The 27,885-nt window shown below is 53.5% G+C and overlaps 1 protein-coding gene and 1 long non-coding RNA gene across 2 annotated transcripts; one reads left to right on the top strand and one right to left on the bottom strand.

The window, feature by feature from the left end:
• Positions 1–716: 716 nt before the first annotated feature.
• On the bottom strand, positions 717–20,941 carry LOC122907346. The gene is made up of 5 exons (XM_044250242.1): positions 20,927–20,941; positions 18,929–19,252; positions 4,552–4,757; positions 2,074–2,131; positions 717–1,436 (listed from the first exon to the last, which is right to left on the bottom strand). Exons 1-5 carry the CDS (start codon positions 20,939–20,941, stop codon positions 1,305–1,307), a joined length of 735 nt encoding a protein of 244 aa, XP_044106177.1. The 3' UTR covers positions 717–1,304.
• On the top strand, positions 6,676–10,882 carry LOC122906437. The gene is made up of 3 exons (XR_006384536.1): positions 6,676–6,756; positions 10,086–10,190; positions 10,661–10,882. It is a non-coding gene; the product is annotated as an uncharacterized LOC122906437 (long non-coding RNA).
• Positions 20,942–27,885: the final 6,944 nt, after the last annotated feature.

Below are 27,885 nucleotides of genomic sequence, written 5' to 3'. Positions count from 1 at the left end.
ACAGCTGGACCCAGGGCTGACTGAGAGTCCCTAGGACAATGACCCCTGTGGAGTTCAAAACATGCACACTTGACCTCCAAGGGCTGACCTCAGCAGAGAGAAGCCCAGGAGGGAGATATCTGGCTGAAGCACCTGGGAGAGGAGAGGCTGGACTAAATCAGGGCTTACCAACTTGACCTCCTCCCCTACGGGGATGGGTTCATGATTTGTTGGTCCTAAGCCAGGAAAAGAAAAAAGCAGGTCTCCAGTCTGGGCTGGAGTGATTTCAACTCCAATCTTCATACAAGCTTGTTGGGTGATTATCAGCTCAGATAATTGGGGAAGTCGATTCTGGCTTCTCAAATGCAGTCTGTTTAGTAGGTATCATCTCACACAGCGGAATCCACAGAGGAAACAAATGATATGAAAAGATAAAGACAACATGGCTACAACTCATTCTGACCATCCCAACTGGCAATGACAGCAATGATGTTCTTGAGCAGTGTGACTCCATACACCCCCTCCCCAAGCAGTCTGAAGTCGTTTATTAAAGGACACCCACGCACCCAGCTGCATCACTGCCCTCCTTGGTGTTCCTAGTGCAAGCCACAGGAGCCCTCAGCCGTGTGACCTTGGACAAGTCATTCTACCCTCCCGACCCTTGGTCTCCTCAACTGTGAAGTGAGACTGATGTCTAGGCACAAAAATGGAAACGTATGCCTACACAAAGACCTGGGTTCAGTGTTCAAAACAGTTTTATTCATAATAGTCACAATCTGGGAACAGCCTGACTATCCACCATCTTATAAAGGTTGCACAAACTCGTACATCCCCACGGTAGAAGGCTTCTCAGAAGAAAGCATGAACTACTAAGGCACACAGCATGGGTGAATCTCAAAGACATGCGGAATGAAGCCAGACACAAAAGAGTACACACTAAACGATCATATTTATACGAAATTCTAGAAAAGACAAAATCAATCTCTACAACCAAGGCAGATCAGGGGTGGTCCCAGAGCTTGAAATGTTCTCTATCTCAATGGCAGTAGACAAAATGGGTAGGTTTTATGGCATGTTAAGTATACCTCAGAACTGATTTATCAGGACCCTTTCTAAGACAGAAACCCAACTCAGGATGATTTGAGCAAAAGAGACATGCATTGGCTCATATAATCAGGTTAATCCAGAGGTGTGGTTAGCTTCAGGCATGGCTGGATCCAGGGGCTCACTGACATCCAGACAGCCTATTCTCTCCATCTCTGAGCTTTTTCTTCTCTGTAGGCTTCAACCTCAAGCAGAGAACACGATGGTGACCAGCCATTCCATCAAGCTGGCAAATCGCACAAAAAACAAATGCCTCTTTCCCCGTAGTTGCTGCAAAACCCCCAAGGGGCGCTCTCCGTGTCCATCCTGGGATCCATGCCTGCCTCTAAAGCTGAAGGGGGTGAGAGGTGATCCTGGGAAGGGGGAAGAGGGATTTATCAGGAGAAAGAGATGTAGACGCTGAGTAGGGAAAGCCAACAGATGGCCATTGCATTTTACCACATCCCCAGGTGGTGGTGGTATTGCCCATTCCTACCTCCAGCCACCCCTACAAGGGCCAGGCATTAAGAAAGGGGCCCAAACTCATTCAAGGCTCAAGCGTGCTTTTCTGCGAAGTCACAGCCTGCCTGTTAGTTCGATACGAGAGTCAAAACAGAAAGCGAGCACTAATCTCTTCCCCACCAGCCATGGCAAACAGAAGGCCCTTCCTGCCTGTGCTGGGCTGTCTGCGCCCAGCGAGGAGGAGGAGCTCTGCCACAGCTCCTCTGGCCCAGGCCCAAAGGGAACGCCTTGCAGTTGGCGTCCGGCCTTGCAGGACGAACGTCAAGGAGGGGAAGGAGGCCTCCATGGGCTCTGGGTCTCCGTGGGCCTGACCTGAAAGGAACCGCAGCATCTCAAGCCAGAACCATCCTCCCTACAGGGTCCAGCCAGGGCAGGAGGGCCAGAGAGGAAGAGGAAGAGGAAGGAAAGGTCATCTCTGTGGAGCTAAGGACAGAAAGCACCAATCCAACACACTGATATCAAACCTCACTTCCTGAGCACGGTACCTACATTAAGAGAGCATCTTCTCCATGCTAGACATCTCCCAGGGTTCTCTGCTGGAGTCCTCCTAGAAGGGGTGAGAAAGGGAGCAACGACTTCGTATTTGCACTCAGACACATGTCTACAGGGCCCTGTTATGCCCATTGACCAAATGAGGCAACAGACTCAGTAGTGGGGGGCTTTACCCAGGACCCCGAGGTAAATGGCTGCCCCTGATCAGATTCCAGGGCAAAGGACTATCCCCACTACCCCACCCCCATCCCCCCACCCCTTGGCACTCCCCAGCTCCAGGAGCTCAAAGCTCTGGCCTCAGCCTGATCGTTCGAGGCTGTGAGTTGAACTGAGGTTATTTCTGACCCGGTAAGCCAAGGCTGCTTAGGGCCGTCTCCCAACCCAGTCAGTCCCCCAAGGAGCTTGGGCAAGGAAAGCCTGAGCTGAGGTCCACTGCCCTGTTTCCCACCAAGGTGCTGGCTGAGTCTGTCTGCCCAACCATCCTGTTTTCTGGGAAGCAGGTTAAATGGATGTCATTGCCAACAGCGTGGTCTGCTGCAGAACAGCTGGTAGGGGGCAGGGGGAGAGCCCGACTGGGGAGGAGAGAGCCAAGGCCAATAAGGGAAGATGTGACCAAGGCCCAGGTCCTCGTTGCCCAAGAAAGCCCGTGGGCCTGACCCCGAGCTGCTGGGCTCTGGGAAAGCTGTGTTCTCAGCTCCTGGCCGCACCCATCATGTTTGAGGCAGGCTGGCCCTCCAGTTCTGCAGACGGGTCCAGAAACAGCCGACGGCTTCCTGGCGCTCACAGTGTGCCTGCCCATGACTTCCCCGCACTGGCAGCCTGCCCGGGTGGCCCTCTGGCCAGGCTCCTGGAGACTAGCTCTGCAGGAAGGAGGGAGGGGCAGGGACAGCCTTCTGGAGACCCAGGCAACCCCCCTAGCAGGGGTCCTGACCCTGAGGGCTGCCAGCTCAGAGCAGGGTCCAGATAAGCAAGCCCCATGTAGGCTCGGCCCCTTCCTAGACACCCCTGTCTAGGCAAGGAGCAGGGAACTGGGGGCCTCTGCCTCACCCCCCAGCTGCTCCACCTTGGCCATACCTCTGGTATGTTCTGGGATTCAGTCTTTCCCTGCCCAGTCTTTCCCTGCCCAGAGCTGGGATCCCAGGCCACACGGCAGCCTGCATGGGGGCCACTGTGGGTGCTGGCTGGCCAGGGGCACATTCCCATCAGGAAGACCTGAGGACAGGAAGCCAACCTCCCTGGAGTGCAGACACCTACCTCCTCCGTGAGACAGTAGCATCCGACCCTATGCTTAAGTATCAGTAAGCATCATGCTACGCCTGTTAGGACCATATGCTCATTACCAGTAATTATCACTGAAACCACCTGCCTCGGGAGTCTGGAACTATAGCTTTGACCCCAGCTCTGCCCCATCCCAGCTGTGTCTTCCGGAGGGCCTCTGTGCTACTCAATGAGTAGCTACTCCATGCTACTCTGTGCCTCTGAGTACAGAGAAAGTGCTGCCTACTGGTCACACCTCCTTGATCAGACTCTGAAGGCAGAGCCACAAGAATCTTCCAGCTCTATGTAACATGTGGCCATGGAGCCGGACAGTTCTCTGGCTGCTTAACAGAAGAACAGCAGAGACAGATACCAGACCCTAGGTGCAACCTGCCCCATCCTTGGTAACCCAAGTCCAACCTGCCTTGCTGGGGAGGGGGGACAGGTGCTGATGTTTGTAAAGGCTCCCTAGATTCTTAGGGCCACCAGGGTCTAGAAGCAGAGCAGCTGCCCACTTGGAGATCAATCAGGACAAAGCCTGCTGCTCCAGCCTCCTCACCAACTTCATTAATCCTGGTTTAGAAGAGAGACCTCGTGTGCCTCCAATAACCCGCCACAGAGCTTCCTGGCTGCAGGCGATCAGCCCATCCCACTTGGCAAAAAGAAGAGAGACTCCGGCTCCCAAGGGCACAGGGCCATTGCTCAAATGGCTTATAAGCCTCACGCCTTTTAAAAACCCCAATCCTGCTAACTGGGTGGGGGTGTGTATGTGCATAGGGGAAAGTGCTAGAAGGATCTCTTTCATTAGCAGACATTATCTCTAGGCATGGGCATTTTTATAAGCCTTTTCAGCCTTCTGTATTTTAAAATTCTCTACAGTGGAAGGCAATACAGTTGGGGAGGACATAGGACTCAGTTTTATTTCTCATGTACGACCTTTTAAAAAAAAATTGGGGGGGGCAAGCTTTTTGTTGTAAAGGAGGAGGAACACACTCAAGCATATGGAGGTTTTTGTGGGGGCAGGGAATGGAAGGGCAGGGCAAAGGGGCCTCAGGGACAGTTGATTTTAAAGTTAGCTATGAGGAATGACCAAGCACCCTACAACCATTGTAGGTGGTGAGAATCTCATTTTGTAAAAGCCCCATCCACCTCTTACCAGGCAGCCATGAACATCACTCTGCACCCTGCCCCCGCCCCCAACCTCACGTTAACCTTTACCTTGATGCTGTCCCTTCTCCTGGACAGAAGAACGCTGAGGCTCCTGAGCAAACCCAGCCGTCTAAAATGGCCTCTGGGACAGCTGGTATGGAGAGATGACCAGAGCCTAAAAAGCAAGGGGCCAGACTGGCCAGAAGGATGTTCTTGTGGTCAGGGTCCTGCAAACAGCCATCTTCTCCGGTGACCAGAGATTGTTGAGTCTGCACCTGGAAACCCAAGAAATACCTAGAGGATTAATTTCCCTTGCTGACCTGTGAGGTCGCAAGGAACTCAGGGGTGGACCCCAGGAGCTCAGAGTCCTGTCTGCTGCCTGTTCACCTCCCTCTCTGTCTATGCATGGGCAGGCCACCTGCTTGGCCTCAGCTAGGGGTGGTGGCGGCGGTAGGGATAGGGGGGCAGATTCTGTTTTGGGAACTGGGGGCCTTCTTATGAACAGGCATTCCTGTGTTGAGAGGGACAGGTCACAAATTCTGGTATTTCTTCTCAACAGCCCCCCAGCAAGCAACCCCAAATCCACCCAATACAAGGTCTTGGCTCAGCCAACCTATCCATGGGATGGGCTGGAAATGTTAAGGGGGGGCACCTGCTGAGACGTGAGGAGCCCCCAGGAGGTATACCTGGGACCGAGAACATCCTGCCAAGAACAAGCCAGGTGGGGGCACAGCAGGGGTTGGCGGGGAGAAGCCCTTTGAATCCACCAGGATCCTATTTTCAAAATGGCTCTCAGGGAGTGGGCTGGGCTCCCTCTGTTTTTTCAAACAGAGTACGATTTCCTGCCCCTAATCTGTTCCAACTTCTTAGGAGAGCTGAGCATTCTGGCAAGCCCAACACTGCCGCTCCTGATGTAACTGGCCCCCTAAGGCGCCCATCTCTGGGCCCCACACATGCCGCCAGGCTCCCAGAACCTTCACTACATGCAAACTGGGGAGATGCTATATTCTCCTGAGTTCCAGTCTGTGCAGGACCATCTCAATGCTCAGCCCCGACAAAAAAAAAAAGAGAGAGAGAGAGAGAGAGAAAGAAAGAAATTTTTAAAATATATGCAAATCAAGGCACTGGCCCAACAGAATTGTTTTTAATAATTTGCTCTCATTTCAGGAGGACAGGGGAGGATGTCCCAGACCCCAGGAAGCCCTTCCTGTCCCAGAGCTGCCCGGCGGGTGAGGAGGGGTGGCTTGGTGGCCACTGTCTGATGCATACTGCAAGAACAATAAGGATTTTTAGGGGCATTATGACTGAGTCAGAAAACACAGCTGCCCCTGAAAGTCCCTCATTTTTCTTGCTGTCCTTGAATGCTCTCCAGGTAAGTAAGCAATCCACGGGCCGGCCCAGGGGAGCCGAGGTGGAGAGGGCGTCCCCTCACCGGACCCGGGCCACCCACCACCCTCTGGCCCCTGAAGGCTCTGTGGGGGGTAGGGCAGCTGGCAGTCTCTGTGAAGCCAGCCTCACTGCCCCCACAGCATGCTCAGGAATGACCAGCCTTTCCTCCATCCCGAGCCAGCTCTAAACCCAGCACTTTCTGCCCACAGAAAGCAGGAGACTGGAATGCACCAGAATCCCAAGTGGCTGAGGGCAGTCCCAAGAAGCAGGGAATGCAGTAAGACCTGTGAGAAGGGTCATCTGGCCCCCGTTTTCCCCTATGGGGCGTGGACCCATCTTGTGGAGACTGAGCTCCGGCCGAGCCAAGGGAAATTCACAGGCCTGACGTGGCAATGGGAACGCAGGCGAGTCAGCTCCAGACTTCCTGGGAGGCCAGGCTAGGTCCTTAGAGAGGAGGATATGGTGGGGGGGGGAGGGGGGAGTCATAGTGGCTCGACTCCTAAAACCCTCTCGAAGAACAGCTGAGAGACAAAAGACTCAGAGTCAGAGGGGACCTGAACTCTGGTCCCTCCAGCTTTGGGCTTGGTGACCCTGTCTCTAAAATGGACCCAAGGGGAACTGAGCTCCCAGCGGTCTCTCCCCTTTCAGAGGCAGTAAGAGAATTTCAGTTCTGCTGTAGGAACCAAAGGGTCAGCTCTTGAAAAACCTTACCCACCTAGGTTTTGACAATTGTCCTCTTGCCCACAGCCTTCTGCCCTAAGACCATGGCCATACACTCCTCCAGCAAAACCCAAGCTGTCCCACACACACGAGGACCGAAGCCATCTGGACTATTCGATGACACGACAGCACCATGCTTTGCCCGCTCAGAAGCCCCAGCCTCAGGTTTGCACAACGTCTGTGTGAGCGGGTCCTGGCACCTGGGGTCCCCTGGCTCTGCTGGGGACAGAGCGAGAGGGTGAGACCCAGCTCCCGGCTTCCTAGCCACAGTCCTGTCCCCGGTGGTGCTCTGTCCCTGGTGGGAGGCAAGAAGTGCAGTGTGCAAGAAACAGCACGCCGTGGGGTCCATCCAGCCTTCCCCTGCTCTAGCCCTTCCTCAGAGGTGGGCTCTGGAGGAGGCGACTGTGTCAGGTGGGCCTCATCAACAGGTCCCCGACTCCTACGAAAACTGCCTATGATGGGCAAAGACAGCTGTTAAGTCCCAGATGGTACTCAGGTTCAAATCCACCAGCTGACAGGCTCTGTTGGGAAGCACAGGTTGGGGGACACTGTGGGGGGGGGGTTGTGAAGGGATCAGAAAGGGACCAAGAAGAAAGGGGAGAGGATGGTGACAGATTGCTTTTCTTGTGGGAGGATGAGAAGGGCTTCCAGAATCAAGAGCCTGGTTTATGGTCCTTCTTTATGGGATGAGCCCTTCTGCTCCCCAGTCTAGGCAGGCCTCTGGGGCAGCAGAAGCCCCCCTCCACAGACCCTGGGCTTTTGACTCCTCTGAACCTCGTGGTACAGAATACCACCCCTCAGTGGGTAACTTGTGCCCTGAAGCCTGAATTCCACCCCCGACCCAGCCTGACACGGCACGCATCCCTCGGGGGCCTGTCACCAGTGGGGCTGTGCAGCCCCGCTGTGGTGAAGGCAACCTGGTGCCACGCTCTGTTTACTTGCTGTGTGACCGTGTATAAGTTACCTTGCTTCTCTGTGCCTTGGTCTTCTCATCTGTGGACAGGAATAAGCAGCCCACTTTATGGGGTGGTGTGAGGGTAGAAGGGAGCAAGTACACAAAGCACTCAGCAGGTTCCTGACAGAAGTGGATCACCCTCTCCGAGCAGTTTCCCCCTTCCCCTGAGACCCCAAGGGCAGGGGCTGGGCCAGGAGCGCCCTAGAAGTTGCCAAAGACTCCCGTCCTGGAAGTTCTTCCCCTTTGGGAAGAGCACCCGGGACAGGGGTCCAGGCACAGACCTCGGGGCTTCCTGACACTACGGTTGAGACTTTGCCCCACACCACAGGTCCTTCCTGGTTCAGACCAAGAAGAAGTGTGCCCAGAAACCCAGCCGCCGGGCTAGAGTCTCACCCTCACCCAACTAGGTTATGACAACCGTCCTCTTGCCCACAGCCTTCTGCCCTAACCAAGATCACAGCCATACACTCCTCTGGCAAAAGCCAAGCTGTCCCCCACACATGAGGACCGAAGCCATCTGGACCATTCGATGGCAGGATGGCACCATGCTTGGCGCGCTCAGTAGTCCCCCAGCCTGAGGTCTGCACAAATTCTGTGTGAGCAGGTCCTGGCACCTGGGGTGCCCTGGTTCCGTGGGAGACGGAGCAAGAGGGTGAGATCCAGCCCGGCTTCCCAGCCACAGAACCTTTGCTGGGCTCTCCAACCCACTGTGCTTCAGTCGGCTCCTCTGCGAGATCGGGTACCTACCTGTTTCAGGGGTGGCTGGCAGGATTAAAGTTCACTCCTGTCAAAGGCTTAGAACTCTGCCTGGCCCAGAACATTCCATGGGGGGGAGCCATCCTGACCCACCCCCTGCTGTGTTCTCCACTCAGCTTCCCTGTTCTGGGTGACCTTTCTTTCCTGTCCCCGGCTCCCCCGACCCCATGCTTGCGAAGCGGCTTTACCTCCTGCCCCCCGTCCTGGACCCCGCAGTCCTGAAACCAAATACATCCCTGTCACAAGCACGGATCACCGAAGGTGGTTCCCAGGGACCCAGTCCGCTTTGCAAACAGGCTCTTTGTGTGATGCTCCGGCACCAACGCTCCAGGACGCCCACTCAGGCAGTCTCTGACGCAGGTGTTCAATAAAGCGGTGAGGTCAGTGTGAGGGTGGGGGGCTGCTCCAGGTCGTGGCCAGAGACTGCCCCCCACAAGCTGTGCTAGGGGTATGAAAGTGACCCACTTAGGCACGGCGGACAGCAGCTCGCCCCTTCCTGTTCCCCGGGCCTTCCCTGAGCCTGGCCTGTACTGATCACACATGGATGACCAGGGACTGGGGGTGAAAAGCCATCTAGGCTTCCAGAGTCGCTGCACCGTGAGGAGGCTCTGCTCTGAGTGTGGCGTCCCTAAAATAGCCAGCAACCCACAAAACCATGGTGGAAGGAAAAAGAAAAGCCAAGCAGAGTTATCAGCCCTTGTTTGGAATTTGCTTTAGAAAGAAATGTGCCAGTTCCACCCTGACGAGGGAAGGAAGTGGTCAGGAGCAAGGCAAGAGTCCCGAAATGTCTTGGGGGAAGCCCCCCTCCAGAGAAGCTACTGAGCACACAGACAGTGGGTGCTGGGGCCTACAGCGGAGGTCGGCTGAGACAGGGTGGTCCTGGGGCCTGGAGGGGCCAAGCACGCTTTGAGGCAGGGGCCAAGCTTCCCCAGCAGAGTGAGCTGGGTCAGGCCAGGTGGAGGGTCGCTGGTGCTCCGGCTCTGGGGAGCCAAGCCTGCAGGCCCTCCTTCCAGCACCTACCCTGTCAGCTCCAGGACAGCTGCTCTGGAGGTGGAAGCCGGAGGGCTCGCTGGCCCGGAGCCTCTGCGGTGGGAGAAAGCCTTCCTAGATGTGGGGGCCCCATCCACCCCTACCGGCTGGCTGTCCACAGGCTGGGATGAACAAAGCCAGGAGACCCGTAATCATCCATCAGAATCCCTAGGTTTACGATAACCAATCTCTCTCAGCCAGAAATTCTTTTGCTAAAAACACCTCAGCTCCTGAATGCTTACACTCACCCCTTCTGCTCCCCCCTGCCCCACAAACTCTCTAGCCCTGCCTGGCCCAATGCCCACTGACCAGCGTGCTTTGGGGTTGGCTCAGCACCGCCCCCCAAAATTCATCAGCGAGTGGAGGTCCAAGTGCCCAGGGGCAAGGCTGGCCCGCAGCCTGAGCGCATCTGCCACACAAACACCCACGGCCGCTAATGAGGCTGCTTCAGGGAGACGGCGTCCTCCTCTCATCCACAGCTCCAGACCTTCTGGAAGAGCCAAAGCCAGGCGTGGGTTGTCCATCAGAACCACAACTTTTATCTCTTTAAGGGAGTCTCCACGGGGGAGGGAAACAAGAGAAGCCGAGAAGGCATGCAGACAGCTCAGCTAACCATACAGAAAAGAAGAGTCTAGGTTTAAAGATGCCTTTATCCTTCGCATAGGGGTTGGCAGACCGGGGGTCCGGGGGCCCAACCCAGACCCCTTCTTGTTTCTGTATCTAGTTTTATTACAACACAGGTGTACTCATACAGGCAGCATCGACAACTGCTTTCACACGGAAAGAGAAGAGCAGAGTTGCCACAGAGAGCAACCCTTTTTGGCTCCTCACAGGGAAACTGCGCCGACACCTGCTTCCGGTGAGTATTCACTCAGGACCTAGTGTGCTCCACAGAGAATACAACAGTGAGGAAAACCTCTGAGCCTCCGTGGAGTTTGAGGCCTGATGAGGGAAGGGCTCTGAGGACCGTTGAGGCCTGCTGCTCGGGTGTGCTGAAGGAGAAACACACCCCAGGAAGGCTGGGGCCCCAACCACCCCCACGCACCCACCACCGGGCTTGGACTTAGACCTGCGTGCTCTCCCCTGGAGCCCTCAGACCACACATATTTCAGAATTTTCCAGGGTTTAAAAAAGCCATGAGGTGCACATACCGCCTGTTTTGCCACACCCCAGCAGGGCAGCAGCCCTAATGGAACACACTCATCTCTCTGTAGTGAAACCACACATACTCACACTGCCCGAGAGAGAGAGGGACTCTCGTAGTCTCAAGTCCATGTGGGTCAGGTTTTCCCACGATATTAGTTATAATAACAAACTTTTGGTTTGCAGTTTTCTTGCATTTGGAATTTCACCCAAGGACGAGGAGCCTGCACCTAAGAACAGCCAGAAAGGACAAAAGCTGGGTCCTGACCGCCCCACGGCCACCAGGCACAAAAGCGAGCACTCAGGAGGCATACGACAATACGAACTAAATGAACTAGATCACCAGAATGTTCTTCCTCAAAGAACAGCCACTAACATTACTGTGGACAAATGTCTAAAAGTAGTATCTGAACCCTGCCTTCATGGACCTGCTCCACTGTCAGAAGAACTGACATAGACGAGAAATGTTTCCAATTCTATTTACCTGAGATAAGGAAAATGAAACTGTTGTCTGGACACTGTGGCTGCCACATGGGAAGGCACATGAGGTGTTCTGTGGGGAACAGGTGAGGAGGTGATAGCCAAAATGGAAAACATGTGATTTTCTCCCTCTGTGGGTACTTGCTCCAAACCTCCCTGTGGTTCAAGTTCCATCTGGAAATCTGCAATAATTTATATCATCCCAAGTTCCTAACAGCTAATTAGAAAAATGTACTAATTAGGTAATCTGGTTTCAGATGTTCTAATTATATTACTTTGGAGAAGTAAAAAAAAAAAAACAAAAAACCCAACAACCCAGTATGGATTATTCTTACATATATATAGTTCAATAGCACTTCTTCCAGAGTGTAAAACATCCAGAAAGTCTAGTAAGTCTGAAAAACCAAAACCCTCAAACCTTAGAATAGTCATACCAGAAGAATATTTTAATACCCATTATCTATAAAAAGAGTGGAATCATCTATGAAATGCAGCGTTTCTGCGGTAAAGGGTGATAACTTGAAAGTATTTCAGCAGTAACTCCCATCAGCTGTCCTGGAATTAAATGGATTCCCCCCTTTTCATGCAACAGGGTTTCAGCATTCTGAAATGTCATACCCTCTGTTTCTTAACAGAGCACTCCTACAAATGACTCCCAGAAATTTCCTCATCGCCTGAGATTTCTAAACCCCAAATTGGGAAAGAGGTTCTGGGCTCCACTGATGAGCTCTGCCTAACCCGGCTCTGGGCAGATTTCTAGGAGGGATTTTACAGCGGGATTGGGAAACACGGTTAGCCTGACAAAACGTCTGGGGTAAGAAGGTGAGAGGGGATGCGGGCGCAAAAGAGGGTCTGCACGCTGGAGAGCGCGCCTTGGATAGGGCATTCCCCCACCACAACCAACCACCTGGAGGGGCGTGGCCAGAGACCGTGGGCGCGGCCAGACCAACCCTCCCAACCAATCAAAGCTGCCTGCGACCTCCAGAACTATATTTAGTCAGGGCTGACTACCCTTCAGGGGGAGGGGCTTGGGCAGGCCAAGCCCTGCCACCTGTGAGCGCGAGCAGTCCGCGCAGCCCGGCCACCGCGGTGCAGACGTGCTAGGACACCACGACTCCTGGTGGAGAGAGGGCACAGGCATCCTCTCTGGCACTTCCTCCAGCCCTCGGCGGGGCACGTGCTGCCCATCTGACGAATACCATTTGCACGACAAGGAGGGACCATGCTGGGCACGCCATGGCCTGGGCACAGGCAGGGCTGCGCAGAGCACCCGGGCCGCACTGACAAGGGCCACTCAAGTTAGTTTCACTTTCTGGTTTTCATCCTGGGCCACCTCTCACCCTGATGCAAGAAAATATCCTCTGAATGCCAAGAGAGAAAAATCCTCAAAAACGTTCCTTGTCGTTTTCCTTTTTTTTCTGAGGACACGGTTTTCCTCTGAAGACCCGGTAACAGGCTTTGGTGAAAACCCCAACTGCGTAACTTCGGTCCCCCGGGCTGTTTAACTCTAATATGATTACACATCTAAATGCAATAAACGGGGCAAAGTGGTATTATTTTTCTGGGAAAAACCAACATCATAAAAGGGTCTTTATTGAATCAAGGGCCCGAGAACTGTTCTCTTGCCTAATTATGGCTCCCCAGTGAATGAGGCTGGGTTTCCAGGCAGGAGTCCTCACAACTCCCCAGCCCAAAGGGCAATGGGATATTTGTCACGACTTGTCTAATTACAACAAAATCCACCTAAAGGACAAAAGGGAGGATGCCAAGGTAGTTTGGCAGCAGACCCCTTCCCCCACTCAGGCCCTGCAGACAGGGCCTCCTCCCACCTCCTTCTATTTAAGGAGCAGCACCCCCCTGCTCCATCACCACCCCTCATATTCAAGTCAGGATCCTGGACCCTGCCCCTTTCCACTGTCATTGCTTAAGTGGTTTTCCAGCATCTGACACTGCCCTTCTCTATCCTCATCTATACAGAAAAGGCCCATTGTCAAAATGTGGTCTTTTGCCAGATGTTTAACATTCACTTATTTGCCAAGGTTAGTGTGCGTCCAGACCTGAGTGACAATGAAGGCAGGCTATCCCCAGACAGAGAAGAAGCAGAGACAGTGGGGAGGGGGAGAGGGAGACTGAGGCCAGGGGAGGACGAACCCTCCACATGGACCTGCTGGGAGCAAGTGGTCTGGTTGACTTTTCTCAGGTATACAGTTGGAGACTAACATTTTGCTTATATGCAAGTCCTGCTTCCAAGTTATCTGTTTAGGGCACTTGGGCGGCTCAGTTGTTAAGCATCTGCCTTCAGCTCAGGTCATGATTCCAGGGTCCTGGGATTGAGCCCCCCACAGGGCTTGGGAAGCCTGCTTCTCCCTCTCCCACTACCACTCCCTCAGCCTCCCTCTCTGTCTCTCTTGAGTGTCAAATAAATAAATAACATCTGAAAAACAAAACCAAGTATCTGCTTAATCACCCTCAAAGTTCCAAGAGCAGGGACACATTTTTTCCCCATGTTTTTAAGCTCACCACAGCAAGCTGTGCGGGAAGAGATTCTCCCACTAACCTGTCTCTTCACATAGGCTGGAGCACAGGGACTGCATGAACTCACCCCTGGTAGAGTCAGCGACACCCTCCCCCCCACCCCAACCATAAGCAATGACTTTCTTCTCTCCTCCCACCCCCCTCCCCTAGCAAGGACTTCTTTTTCTCCCCATATATTCCTCCCCAGATATTAAGCCAGCAAACAGCTTGCCAGGCTCAAGTCGTCTTTCTTGACCTCACTCTGTTTCTTCACTGGCCCCACAGGTCCTGGGATGAACTGCGGTGTCCCCTGAGAACAGCTATACGTGTGCCCCCCTCACCGTGCACACTGCCCCAGCCCCAGGTCTTTCACCCACATATCCTCATTTGATCCTCTGATCAAATACAGCAGGTGTGCTGTCATCGCAGCCAGGAAAACTGAGTCCCAAGAAGGCATGTCACTGGTCCAAGGTCACTCAGCTGAGTCCATGGGAGAGCCTGGTTTCCAACTGCAAGGCCTATGCCTTTTCACCAACACCTGCCTTCAGCAGGAAAGGATTTTGTCTTCCCCCAATCTCCTGGAAAGCCAGGTGCCATGAGCAGATAAGCAGCAATGCCACTTCTTTGTGTTTAGGAAGAATGGGGGAGGTCTATCTACCTTGCAAAGGACAGAGAAACAGAGAAAACTGCAGACTGGAATGAAAGCCTCTGTCACCAAGAAGGAGAAGCTACTTTTTCCCTTGAACCCCCACTCCCACCCCCAGGGCAGAAATCCAGTGAGAGGAAGTGAGTTTCATGAGAATAAACCACAAAGTCTTCATGGACAGATCCAAATTTCCCAGCTGCACATCTCCTGAGTCCCTTCCCCACCCCTCCCAACCGGAGCCCCAGGTTCCAACACTGTGCCCTCCTCCGTGCCTCGTGGCCCAGAATTGTGGAAATTAAGGCTGTAAGGTGGGGGGAGATGCTGTATTCAGTCCAATTCCCCTGCTGGACAGAGAAGGGGGCTCTGGGGCCCAGAGTGGCAGAGCAGAGATTAAGATCAGGAGATGGTTCTTTCCACACAGCACCTCCCTCCCCAGTTCTCCTGGACAGCAAACACAAGGGGTCTGGCTACAGGGCGATTTCAAAATTCCCCAGATTTCCAAATTCCCCAGACCGTGCCAAAGGGAGGAGGGAGGAAGCTGCACAGTGGGTGAGAAGTCACCTGCTCTGGGGCCCATCTGTGAGCCTAGCCCACTGCCCAAAGGCCTCGAAAGCACTGAAGAGATTCTGGTCTTTCTCAATCACTGATTTGAAATTCAAAAATCAGAACATCATTGAGCTATTAAAAAAAAAATAGAAGGAAGTCCAACGAAACTCTGATTTTTATTCCCATGCTGATTACCCTGCCGTGTACTTTGGAATATCAACTAATTTCCTTCCATCAATACCCCCACCCTGATTCTGTACCCCGCTTCGCTGGTCCCACCAGAGTGCATTTCTCGTGCCCACTGGGTCAATGAGCGAGCAAGCCAAGAGCAGCTGTGGAAATTCACCTTTTCCGGGGCCCTTTCACAAAATGTGCTCAGTTTCAGAACCAGAGTCCCCAGGCATTTCAGGCTGGAGGTACTGCAGAGCCTATGTTCCAAGGCCGCCACGTCGGCACAGCCAGGGTACTTTTTAAAGACTCTGTGCTGGCTAATACGGGCCCCATCCGCCTCCTGTTCACACTTGCTGGCTCCGGACCTGGGAAGTCCTACTGCATCCAGCCAGCCAGGAGATGCTGGGGAAGCCACTCCCTCTCTGAGCCTCAGCCTCCTCCACGAGAAGACTCAGAAGCCCTCAGGTGCTCTCAAAGGTAGAGGACAAATCCCAGTGGGCAGCTCAGGACCATGCCTGTCTTACAGCTATAACCTAGCCTGGCCCCAACCCCTGCACAGGGCTGGTAGACAAGAAAGCCTGAGCCCAGGGAAGAGGTTCCCAGGCATGAGCCCCACCTTAGGATCACAAAACTGCTGTTCCCAGTGGGTTAAGTAACTTGCCCAAGGCTACACATTAGACAGCAAGAGAGACAACCTTGCAAATGGCCAGACCCACCAGCATGAGGTCTCCATCACTCTGGACCCTTCTCAACAGACACGTATACACACGCAGATTCCAAACAAGAGAGCTGAGGAAAGGAGCACCAGTCAAAAGTGCACTGGTGTGTGCCCGGCACTGAACCTCCATTTTTCCTATACAGCTCACCACGCCGTGACGACACAGGTAGTGAACTCTCATTCACAAGGGAAGAAATGGGCACAGAGGAGTTATTGGTCCAAGGCCACTCAGCTGGCAAGTGGCAGTTAGGACTCCCAACTCAAGCCCATCTGGACTCCAGGTCTGTCTTCATGACCCTCACATGAGGCTGCTTCCAGAAACGCCCTTCGCAGAACCCAAGCCAACCCCTGGCTTCTCAGACAACTCTTTCCAGAACGTATCACTATTAGGAGCGCTGTTCTTTTGTACAGAGGAACTGAGCCCCGCCCCAGACTGGCCAGGCAGCAAATCTACTCGGTGCAGGAGTGAGGGCCACGCAAAGTGCAAAGCAGGGGACAGAATCCTGACCTTTGTTGGGCGTTCAAAAAGCTTGGCTTTTAGGCCAAGGAGCCCGAGGGAGACCTGGGGAAGCAGCTCAGATGCCACTCCCAGGGACGGCCACCAGGGAAACGCTGGAGGTATTTCTAACTATTGTAACTTCCAGAGAGGCTAGGACATTGAGGGTGGACACGAGAGGGCTGGCTTCTCCCAACCCTTCTGTTGCCAATCCTGATCCTGCTGGACAAAAACGGATCTTTAATCTTTCATAGGTTGGGACTGGATTTTTCTTTAAAAAAAAAAAAAAAAAAAGGCGCTGCAAGGGCAAGGTTAATTATTCACCAGGCTGCAATCTACTTAAGAGTTGAGGGAATACAAGTTTCCTCCCAGGAGGCAGGACCAGGAGTCCAGCTGGATTTTAAGTCTTCCGTGGGTCACCATGGGGGTCTGATTGAAACCCGTCCCTCCCACCAGCTTTCCACCTCGAATTCAGACGCTTCCAGAAGACCACTCCAGGGCACACAAATCTGCCCTTGTCAGCCACTTTCCCTAGGAGCCAAGAGGGACCTGGCTAACAGGGAGGGACTTGAGGGAGGGGTGGGGGGCATCTGTTTCAGGAGACTATGAGAATTCAAAAGGGACAGCAAAATCCAAAGGCTCTCAACCAAAGACCAATTCCTAAATACAACACAATAAAGCACAAATCAGTTGCTGGAGGCCAGGCCAGTGCACTGTGTTGCCGAATCAGTCACACTTTGCAAAGGAAAAATCCCAAGAAGGAAAAACGTAATCACTCACTTCCCCCAAAGCAATGAAACACTAAGGCATTTCCTAAAAAGCCCTAAAACCCAGGTCAGCCCCAGTTACGCCAGAGGGGAAACTGCCAGCCACCTGAACCAGGCCAGGAGAGCTGGGGACACTGCTTATTCCCATGTCTATCCCCTCCAGGGTGGCTGCAAATCAGCTTTTCTGCATCCAATCACTCCAGGCCAATTCTGCGACCACAACATTCTGGAGATTTCCATGGACTTCATTTAGTTTAAGAGACTCAACCCCAGAGCCGGGAGAGGCATGGGTTCAAAGGGAGAAAACTCTGTTTTCCCAACCTGGTTTAGTACTCTGAAGAGGACACTGATTTTCTTAAATAGGGAAGGCCTCCAGCTGAAGCTCCCACCAGCCTGCTCCCAGACTCTTTTGCCTCAAAACGGAGAATTTAAGATACTTGTGCATTTAGATGTAAGACCAAACTTTTTCCCATAGTTCTGGCATCTATGCTTACACTAATTAGGGCACACAGGACAAAGCTCACACTTGAAAACACACAGGCTGACGACAGAGCAAGGCTGTGCCCACTCCTGGACTCAACATACCCAACCTTGCCCCAGTGACCCCACAGCCCATGGGGTCCCCTCACCCCGACAGGGCCACCCAAACATGGAGAGCAGCTACACTGGGTTCCCGGAAAGCCCACTCTATACTAAGCCCACAGAAGCCTGTGGAAAAACCTTCCAGATGGGGTCTTTGCACAACTTTCAGAGAGGTGGGCCAACCTGGCTGGGCTGCTTTCTCCCTCAGCCTCCTCCTACTTCTAGAAAACCCTCCAGTTTTCCCAAGTCAGGCAGAAGGGTGCCCCAAGGTGCCCCGTTTTGTCAGCCTGCCCTTCACAAAGCTCAGTTCCCAAATGTTCCCAAATGTTTTTCCAAGGCCCCCGCCACCAAGAGAACCAAGACACAATATAAATAAAAATAAACTAGAGGTTCCAACACTCAACAAACTCGAGGTTTCCAGGGCTGGGTGGGCTTTTTTCTTTTGGAGGGCTAGAACAAAGTGACAGGGCAGAGGGTTTAAGAGGCATAAAACTTGACTTGGGCGGTCAACATTAGGTGGCACAGGATCAGGGAACAAAAGAACACTCCCACAAAGATGCATCTTTGAAGAAACGACGGTGGGAGGGAGGGGCAGCAGGGGCTTCCCCCTCCACCAAGGCTAAACCGCCACATCCCGTCCCATCTCCCCACTCCAGAGACAACTCCAGAAATAGGGCGATCCTCCCCACTTTCACGCTCAAGGTAGGTGCTCTGGGAAGTTCGGCAGGACAAAGCTGCCGCCGGGCCTGGGGAGCTGGGGCGTGGGGAGCCGGGGAACAGGACGCTGTGTCTCCCCGCACCCCACGTCCGCCCTGGCGGGAACGAGCTCCACCCGAAGAACACGGACCCGACACCGACCGCACACAGTGACCGACTTAAAGTTCTGAGCACGTTCCCATGTTCCTGCGAAGCACAGGGATCCCTCGAATCTGCCCAGAGAGCCCGCACCGAGCGCCCCTTGCTACCCCCTCTCCAGAGTGGCCCCGGGAGGTGGCCACCGGCAGGGGTCCACACTCCCGCCTGGGTTCAGCTCCTGCCGTGCCGGCCTGGAGCTTGGGAGAAGCCGCCGGTCCTGGGGGCCGAGGACTGGGACTTTGTAGGCCAGTTGAACCGACACCCTCATCTCGCCCGCAAAGACCCAGCCCTCAGCTCCCCCGCGTCTCCGAGTTCGGTTGCGGGCGCGTGCCCGACGGGCTTCCTTGGGCTGGATCCCGCCACCCGCTTTCCAAGGCGCTCTGCTCTGCCGAAGCTCTTTCCTCCAAGCGGCGTCCGCCAAAGAAGGTACCCGCCCCGCCCGACCTCGGCCCGCGGGCTCCGAAACCAGCTCCCGAAGAGTTACACGACGTTCGGCGCTGCGGCTTCCAGGCCACCGCGGCGCAGGCCGAGGAACAGCGCTGGGCGTGGGGGTGCTGCGGGGACCCAGCCTTCCCTGATCCCGCACACCCAGCCAAGAGCGCTCGAGTCACACAACGAGAAACTTCGCCACGATCCCACACCGCGCCCGCGAGGCCCAGCTCCGCGCCCCCTCGGTTACCTGAGCTCTGATCCGCGGGGCTGGGGCCGAGCCACGGGCAGGGCACCTCCCACCGCAGGCCGCGCCCTCCCGCACCGCAGAGCCCGGGTCGCCACCGCCGGGGGTCGGGGAAGTAGCTGCGGCCGGACCCTGCGCCCCGACGTCCCGCTGTCCGGCGCTCGCGGGGCCAGGGCTCGGGGCCTCGCTCAACCTGCCGGGACCCGGGGCCGCTGCCGCCACCACCACCCCCGCCAAAGACCGCGAGCCCGGCGCTGCGGGGAGAAGAGCTGGGCGGCGAGACCCCTCGAAAGTTGGGGGGAGTTCCGCCCGCTCGCTCGGTCCTAGCTAGCTCCACGTGCTGGTGACACATCAGGAAGGCTGCGCGTCCCGAGGCTCCCGGCGAGCGGACGCGACCAGCGCCCGCCCGCACCGCCTCCCGGAGCCGAGCGGACGGCGCCCCGCCCCGGCCCGCCCTCCGCCCGCCCCCCAGCGGCACCGCCCCCGGCCGCGGCGCCCGCTCCCGGCTGCGGCACCCGCGGGAGGACACACGGGCGGGGGCGGGGAGGTGGCTTGGGTGCCCCTCTCCCGGACTGCCCGAGCCGCCCCAGGGGTCGAGTCCGGACGGTAGGGGCCCGACTCGACAGTTTCGAGTGCCTTCGTCCCAGTCACGCAGCCCTTCCCGCCCCCGAGCTCCAGTAATTTTCCCTTTTCCTCCTCTGACCGGTCCGAGCGGCTGCCGGCGCGTCCTCCCGCGAAGGCCGGCGCGGAGAGCCCCCTGCCGGCCACGCTGCTCCTAGGCCGTGTCCCCGCCCGGGTGGAGCTCTCCGGCGGCCGGCCTCAACCTCCCCATTTGGAACCCGGAGCCATCCAGACGCTTCCTGGGGCCTTGCGTGGCCAACCAAGATAATAAATGTAAAGCGCCAAGCGCAACGGTACCCCGCAGCGTGCTTTGTAGAGATGTTAATTTTGTGTTTTCTACCCATCCCCACCCCCTCTCCAGTTGCCTGCAGACCACCTCTTCTCCTGGCTCTGCTTTCCGAAAACCCTATCTCCTTTAGCGGGACTGTGGGGAGGAAGGGTGGTAGAGAAAAACTGAAAGGGCCGGCGACAGCTTTCCCAAGATTGGAAGGGGGTCAGAAGTCAGCGGAATCCCCTTTGTGGGGACCTGATGACCCACTCTCTCTAGAGACGCCAGGACGTTGGGGAGTAACTGCCTGTCTCATCTTAGAATGATCTGGGGCATCCGCGGGCCTCTGCCAAGATGCCCACCCTCAAGATGGCCAGGATTCCAGGGAACATGGAGAAGGAAGTAAGAGGGAATGATGGAAAAGCCCAGATCACCACTGAGATGCAGTACCCCCTGCTTCTCTTCCGTTGGAGCTGGAGTCTGATTTAATTTAAAGAAAATCACGAGACATACCTGTTTGTGGCCTCATGTAGATATTGGCTATGTTCCTGTCTTTTTCTTGGCCTCACCAACCCAAAACATGCCTTAAAACCTCACTGTGATGGAAGAGAAGTGCTTTATCTGCTCAGTTGGCCAGCTCCCTCCATGCAGGGGAGAGTCTGGGGCTGAACAGACAGAAGTGCCGGAGCTGGAGCTCCCAGGAGAGAGCAGCTTTGGGAGGGATGGAGGGCAGATGGTGGCCAGGTGTGGGCAGAGGTGCTCAGTGCTGGGGCAGGGTGAGCAGTGGGCCCCAAGTGTCTGTAATCCCTGTTTTGTGGGAGCCTAGGATTAGAAGGGAAGAAAGAGGAAGATGCACTGACATTGCTGGGGATGCTGCCGGTGCTAGAGGGGACCTGGGGTTCATGCTCTGCTTTTTCTTCCCCTTTTATTGCTCTCTCTAAATCTGACAAACCCTGTGGATCTCGGAGCCTGGAGGGGCCTGGAGGAGCCGGTGCCCTGGGGGGATGAAAGGGCAGGGATGTAATGGGTTTACCCCAGTGCTGATCCCAGAGAAGCCTGCAGAAGATTAAGATTTGCTCCCTGAGCTTGAAATCTCCCTGCTACCCCCTGACCACATCAAAGCGCATGGCCGTAGGGGGCACCTAATCCCATCAATGGAATCAAAGCTGGACTAGAAAAGAGATTCTGCGGAGTTTGTGGCAGCTCACTAGACAAAGTTAGATGCTGGGCTCTGGCCTCCTCCACTGTGAGTGACATCCCCCAAAAGATCCAGAGCCGGTCCACAAGCAGACAGGGGCTGTCCTTGAGGGGGCCACAGTGGGAAGGTCAACCCCAAGGACTGGAGAAGCTGGGCACTGGGCCGGGGCCGGTCTGCATCTCACAGTTCCTCCAAGCTGTACTTTGAGCCAAGTGCTTTCACCGTGACGCACCCATGTCCCCAAGCACCGTGCTCCTGTGTGTCAGACAGTTTCAGGTAGAAAAAAAATGTATGTGTATTTTTCAATGTCAATGTCATGAATATTGTTGTCACAATGATGGAAAAAAATGGTTAGTGAGAAGGTTCACAGCCAAGTATTAAGTCTCTACTATTAGAAAAGGTATTCCGAGGGGCACCAGGGTGGCTCAGTTGTTAAGTGACTGCCTTTGGCTCAGGTCATGATCCCCTGGTCCTGGGATCGAGTCCTGCATTGGGCTCCCTGCTCAGTGGGAATCCTGCTTCTCCTTCTCCCACTCTGCCTGCTTGTGTTCCCTCTCTGGCTGTCACTCTCTCTCTCTCTCTCTCATAAATAAATAAGTATTCTGATATGGCCAAAATGGGGACAGTTAGTAAGTTAGAAAGACATCCCTTCCAACCATCTTTATAGAAACATTGTCTAAGGGCAGTGACTTTCAAGCTTCTAGTCATGCCCCATGGTAGGAAATATCTGTACCTATTTACGTATATAAAATGTCTCATGAAACAATTCTTATGCACATGACAATTTTCTTATCCTAGCCCATTCTGTTAGCAAGCTGTTAAAATGTCTTTGACGGGGCACCTGGGTGGCTCAGTGGGTTAAGCCTCTGCCTTCGGCTCAGGTCGTGATCTCAGGGTCCTGGGATTGAGTCCCGAGTCTGGCTCTCTGCTCAGCGGGGAGCCTGCTTCCCTCTCTCTCTCTCTCTCTACCTGCCTCTCTGCCTACTTGTGATCTCTCTCTCTGTCAAATAAATAAATAAAATCTTTAAAAAAATAAAATAAAATAAAATGTCTTTGACGATCCACTCATGTACCTCCGGCAATTTGAAAACTACCGCCTTCAAGAATGTGCCCAGATGAGCTAGCTCTCAGTGAGAAATTTCTAGGTGCCAAGACCCTGTGCTTCTCCTTAGGTTCTCACACTGACCCTTAGATGGGTATTATCATTGCCCACATTTTGTAGATGGCATTATGTGCCAGGGTCACCACAGTGAAGTGCAAGGCCTGAGAGCAGCCCCTCTCTGCCCAGTTCCTCCCTGGTCTGGTGCACCTTCCATCAGCTGCTCTGGGGAAGCAGCTCAGAAAAGCCCAGCAACCAGGGTCATTCATGCTACCTTTGCTCTTCTCCCACGGTAGTCTGTCTCTCCAAGACTGCTCCGTGCTTCTGCCCTTTTTGCACCCCCTCCCCCACAGATGACCCCTTGGAGTCAGGCTCTTTAGCAAGCCAGCCTCAGAGCCCTTAAGGGGTGGGGGGAGGGGAGGGTGTGATGCGACGCCGACATTCTTAAGGTCCCAGACACTCTGACAGACTCCTGCCCACATCCATCTCTGTGGCTGGGAGGGACCAAACTGCCTGGGGGGGCGGGGAATCTTACAGAGTTGGAGACACTGACCTTGTTCTCTCCTCCCTCCCCCATTCTAGATTCTTCCCTAGGACTTCCTCGGCTCCCTATTTTAAACTGCAGCCCCCTTCCCCACCACATCTTATCCCTCAACCTCCCTTTTTTACCTTCCCATAGCCCCTTCCCCTCTAAAGTGCCACATATTTTGCTCATTTGAGTATCTATTCTGTCTCCCTGCTGATCTTTGCCTCCAACTCCCAGAATATAAGCTCCACAGGGGTAGGAATTTCTGTCTCATACATTACTGTGTCCCAGTGTCCCTCACACATAATGCACACTCAGTAAATATTTGCCAAATGCCTTTCAGTCCTGCCTACACTGCCCTGAGAACCCAGCTTTGCTATTATTGGATGGGCTTGACTGCCCCAAACCCTCCCCAGAGGCCCCCTGGGGCTGAGCCACACAGAGGCACCCCCTCCAAAACTTACTGATTTCCCCAGTTTCCTCTCAGTGGGCGACCATACCCCCCCAGGACAGAAGGGCCAACATTGACAGTGACCTCCAATGCCCAAACCATGCAAAGTAGTTAATATCCACCTTGTGCTGCAGTATTGATTCTCAGCTGAGAACTTGAATAGCAACCCACAAAGCGTTATGAAGTGGCAGGGCCTTGATGAGGGGAGAGGGTAGGGGAACACCAGTTTACCCAGAAACTGGGCTGACGGAGATGCAATGATTTACCCAAGGTCACTCTATGCTGCATTCTTTCCACTCAACTTCTGCCTCTGGACCACCCAGCCTCTATTAGAGGCAATGTCCACAGTCCCAGACTGTGCTGGCTTCTTTCCAGCTTCCTGCCATCAGTCAGAAAGAGCTCTGTGACAAGACACAGTATATTCCGTTCAGATGGCAATCTACATGCATTCTCTTTCCCAGCCCAGATGGCTTGGCCAGAGGGGAGAGCCCCAGAGCTCAGGAGAAAGACAGGCTGGGCATAACATCTTTGCTGCCGAGAATCCACCCCCGGGATCACTGGTCCTGTTGTCCACATCTGGAGCCTGTTTCAGTTCCTCGTGCCTGTGCCACCTTCGATCAGTTATTCTCTGTCCCTGGGCCTCTGTGTCATCACTGACAGAACTGGAATGGGATTTTCTCTGTGGTTTCTCCCAGCTTGCCTATTCCTTAACTATAGGAAAAGAAGTTGCTGACTTTTTTTTTTTTTTAATTGTTGTGGACATTCATTCATTCAGCCAACACAGAAAGAACCCCTTTATCTATCTGGGTCACTTGAGAAAACACAATGCTTGCCCACAAGCAGAAGCAAAAGGTTGGATAAAGGAGTCCATTCTTTCAGGTGTGATAATAGTTCGGCAATGTCACGGCAGTGAGTGCCTTGAGCTGGATTTGGTTTTCCTGCATGATGGGGGGTAGGACAGAGGCAGGTGGCCTGACACTCTGCTTGGGTTATATCCTCTGAACGTGACTTAAGGAGTGAGGCAGAGAGGTGCGAAGTAAGCTTATATCAGGAGCCCTACTGGCCCAGAGTCCCAGCCATCCCAACCGGGGCGCTCTGCCAAACTTTTCAGTGCTAAGTGCCAGGACAGTGTCAGAGCCCTTGGTCCAGAGGAGCTACTAGTCAGTATCCTGGGGATTCCAAATGTTGGCAGTGTGGGTCTGTGTCCCTCTCCCTCCTCTACGGCCTGAGTGGTCTGGTCAAGCCTCTGATTTTGTCCCTATGTGCTTTTCCTGTGGATGGGGGTGAATATTAGACAGGTACTGTACCTGCTTGGGTCACAGGCTGGCAAAGAGATGGGCCAGCTCCTGGGTACAGGTCCAGTAATAATGGAGATGACATTCTCAAACAGATTTGTGCTGGTTCTGTGGAAGAGCCTAGAATGTATTATATATAAAGGTAGAGCTTTCTAGATGACCTTGAAGAAATCACTTCTCTCTCTCTGCCTGCTTCTGTGGCCGTGAAATAAGAGGACTGGTGGTCGTTTTCATTCCTATCAGCCTGCGATTCCAAACTGGTAACCTCTGTCCCCAACAATGGGTTTGGACGCTTCGTGTTTGCTTATAAATACTCTGGTTTTGTTTCTTAATTTGCAACCTCATTTTATGTGCAAGGTTAGAGGGGCTGTGAGGGAAAGAATAGTACCTATCACTGCCTAGTTAGCTTCAGTCTAAATTCTACATCATGGTATTTGAGTGTCAAAGATGATTGAATGAGGGCAGAAATACTCAAGATCTCGCAGTGCTTTAGAGAACTCCTATTTATCCTCCAGAGCCCAGCCACGATGTCACCTCTTCAGGGAAGACTTCCCCACACCTCCAAATAGGGACTTCTCTTATGCTGGGGCTCCATCTCTGCACCAGGTGCTAAAAACCCAGATATGAGTGAGACACTGTCCCAGCCCTAAGGGGTCTCCCAGTCATGGTGTGAGGTATACAGAGAGGTCCTAGACAAGAAGCTGAGTCACTCATTACCTGGGGGAATCAGAGGTTTCTCGAAGGAGGGGATACCTGAGTCTTGGCAAAGAGCTGAACCTGACTCTGATCCAGTGTCCGGACATTGCTGTTATTTTGCAGGACGTACAGTGACAGAGGAACTTGGTTAACGGGACCGAAAGTTTGCAGCTGACAAAGTCTAGGCTATGGGAAACCCTACAGGTCAAACAGGGCAGCTTCCTTCAATGATACATTGCAAGGAAATGAAAGGGAAGGAAGATAATCCCAATGACTGAAAAGAAAAAAGAACTTAAGAGATAATCAACTTGAAAGATGAACAAATTCAAACCACAGGGTATAAAGAAGCATAATGAGGTGATATGTAAAAATGCAAGGAAGTGATTACTATACAAGGAGGGAGTATGGTGACTTCAGGCTGTGGGGGGCTGTGATTGGGAGGGGCATATAAAAGAGGTTTCTGAGGTGTCTGGCAAAGTTCTCTGACCTGAGTGGTATTCTTCTTACATAATTCATTAAGACATTGACCTATATGTGTGGCTTTCGAATCTGTTTTATTGTACAATAAAAGACTTAAAAATATCTCTCTCTAGGCTGGAATATTGGATTCAAACTGACAGCAGGAGGCAAAACAAATTCTACTTGCCAAATTCTGCTTTTAAGTTAAATAATATTCATGTTCGGGAAGGAAGAGGCCTGACCTAAAGTAGTGTATATTTTTAAAAAATATCCTGGAGGTTTTAGCTGCCCACAAATGGCCGTCTGCCTACGTGGCTCTCAAAGTGGAGAGCCAGAGGCCCTGTGTTCTGTTCTAGAACCTGGGTGGAGCATATAGGAGGAGGTCTGAGCAAGGGGAAACTGGCAGTCAATGAAACTATCTCTGGAGTAGCTTATCACAATTAAAGAAGGGGACAGACAGACTACAGGGTATCAGGAATGGGCACCATGGTGGGGACTGACTGTAACTCTGCATGGGGAACCCAGAGTCAGATAAATCTCCTCATGAGGTCAAGATCACCAGGCCCCACTGTGAAAGAGACTCCTATTTTCCACCACCTTGGCAGCCACGAGGGTGGGACAGCTTCAGGTCCCATTGCTTCTCTCCAAGATCTGGGCTCTGAGGCAGAAACCAAATTTCAGGCCACAAAGTAGTTAGGAAACATCCCTTTCAACTTTCCAAGTTCGCAACTAAGAAAGTTGAAGTCCATGGTATGCCAGTGATTTACTGGAGGTCATGCCATAAACTCAACATAGGTATCTCTTTCTGCCTGGGCCCTCACTCTGTAAGCCAATCACTTACCCGCAGCCTGCAGAGGTGAGTGTAGGTATCTGTGGGCCTTCAAAGGTAAATGCGAGACCTCTATTCCCATGCTCATCTGCCCCTCCTTCACTTCCATCTTCCTTTAAGGTGGAATCTGTATTTGACCCTTGTCTTTGGCCCTTTATCTTTGGGGGCTCATGTTTCTTCCCATATCTGTAGGCTGACCTATGTACCTTGACCTTCTTGTATTAATTTTGCCTTGGTTCATCACCTGCCCTTGCAGGGTGAAATTCTCTGCTCCAGCTACTACAGAAAACCCAATGTCTAACCTTGGCGTTTCTTTTCATCAGGAATCCAATTTAAGGGATAAGACTCAAGGCACTATCCAATAGTTTGGGACCTTTCTTCTTCCTATTTCTGAATATCTGCAATCTGTCTCAGTTTGTATTTACTAACGATTCCATGAAAACACTGAGTCCCTAGCTCAGCATTCTCTTCAAAAGCCATTTCTTCCATTTATTGGCATCTTAGGGAAAAGATCAATATATTTCCCTGCTCCCTGAGCCCCACATCCTGTCTTCTGGTAACTCTAGACACCACCTCAGAGACTCTATTGACATTCAAACCACTGGAAGCTCCTCATGGTCAACTGTGCAGTGGGGCCCCTGAAGGTAATGTGATTTGGGGTCACATTAATAGAAGTATGGGATGCAGAATGAGGGAGGCAAAGTTCCACTCATGAAACTATGTCTGGAGTAGTATTTTCAGTGCTGAGGATCACAACTGAAGAAGGGGACAGAACGACTAAAGCGATTCAGGAATGAGAGTCTCTCGACATCATGTCATATTACATGGGGTTGTTTATCCTAGCGATGACCTGGGAGTGTCATAACCGGCTAGGGGCCAGATCTAAAGGATCACACAGGTAGGCACCAGACTCAAACTGTCAGTTCACAGGGCCTGGGAAAGGACTAAGCGCCCATTAGCTGAGCGATGTGTTGGCACTGAGCATTGAGCACAGGTGGATAACTCACCTTACGAGCAACACACAGAAATCAGAAAACACCGCTCCAGAAATTCCAACGTCCTTTCTGGAATGTTCTCCCACCCTTAACACACGCAAACCCTGCGACAGAGGACCGCCCCTCCCCCGCCGGCGACAGCAGTGCTTAGCGTGGGCCCTTCCCCTGGGGCCTCGGTGTTCCCACTGGTATCACAAAGATCCCAGAAGAGACCCGGGCAGCGTTGCGGTGGCAGGGTGAGTGGGGCTGCTGCAGGGGAGCGGGGTGGGGACGAGGGGAGGGACGGGTACGAGATGCCGGTCCTGCCAGCGAAGCGCAGCGCGGCAGGGACCTTGCAGGTCCACCAGCAGTCTGGTGAGCCCCTGCGCTCTAGCCGGGCCTGCACCGGTGACTGCGCAGCCTGGGGGAGGGGAGAGACCGCGGACGCCCACAGAAGCCGAAAAGTAAAAAACGCCACGCAGTTAAGGGACGGCGCACGTGGGGACATCAGAGACCCCACCGCCAAACCCCAACCTCATGCCCC

The sequence above is a fragment of the Neovison vison genome, chromosome 5 (genome assembly GCF_020171115.1).
Source record: "Neovison vison isolate M4711 chromosome 5, ASM_NN_V1, whole genome shotgun sequence".
NCBI classification, from domain to species: domain Eukaryota; kingdom Metazoa; phylum Chordata; class Mammalia; order Carnivora; family Mustelidae; genus Neogale; species Neogale vison.
The sequence above is the reverse complement of the archived record's forward strand: the minus strand, read 5'-3'. Positions and strand labels throughout refer to the sequence as shown.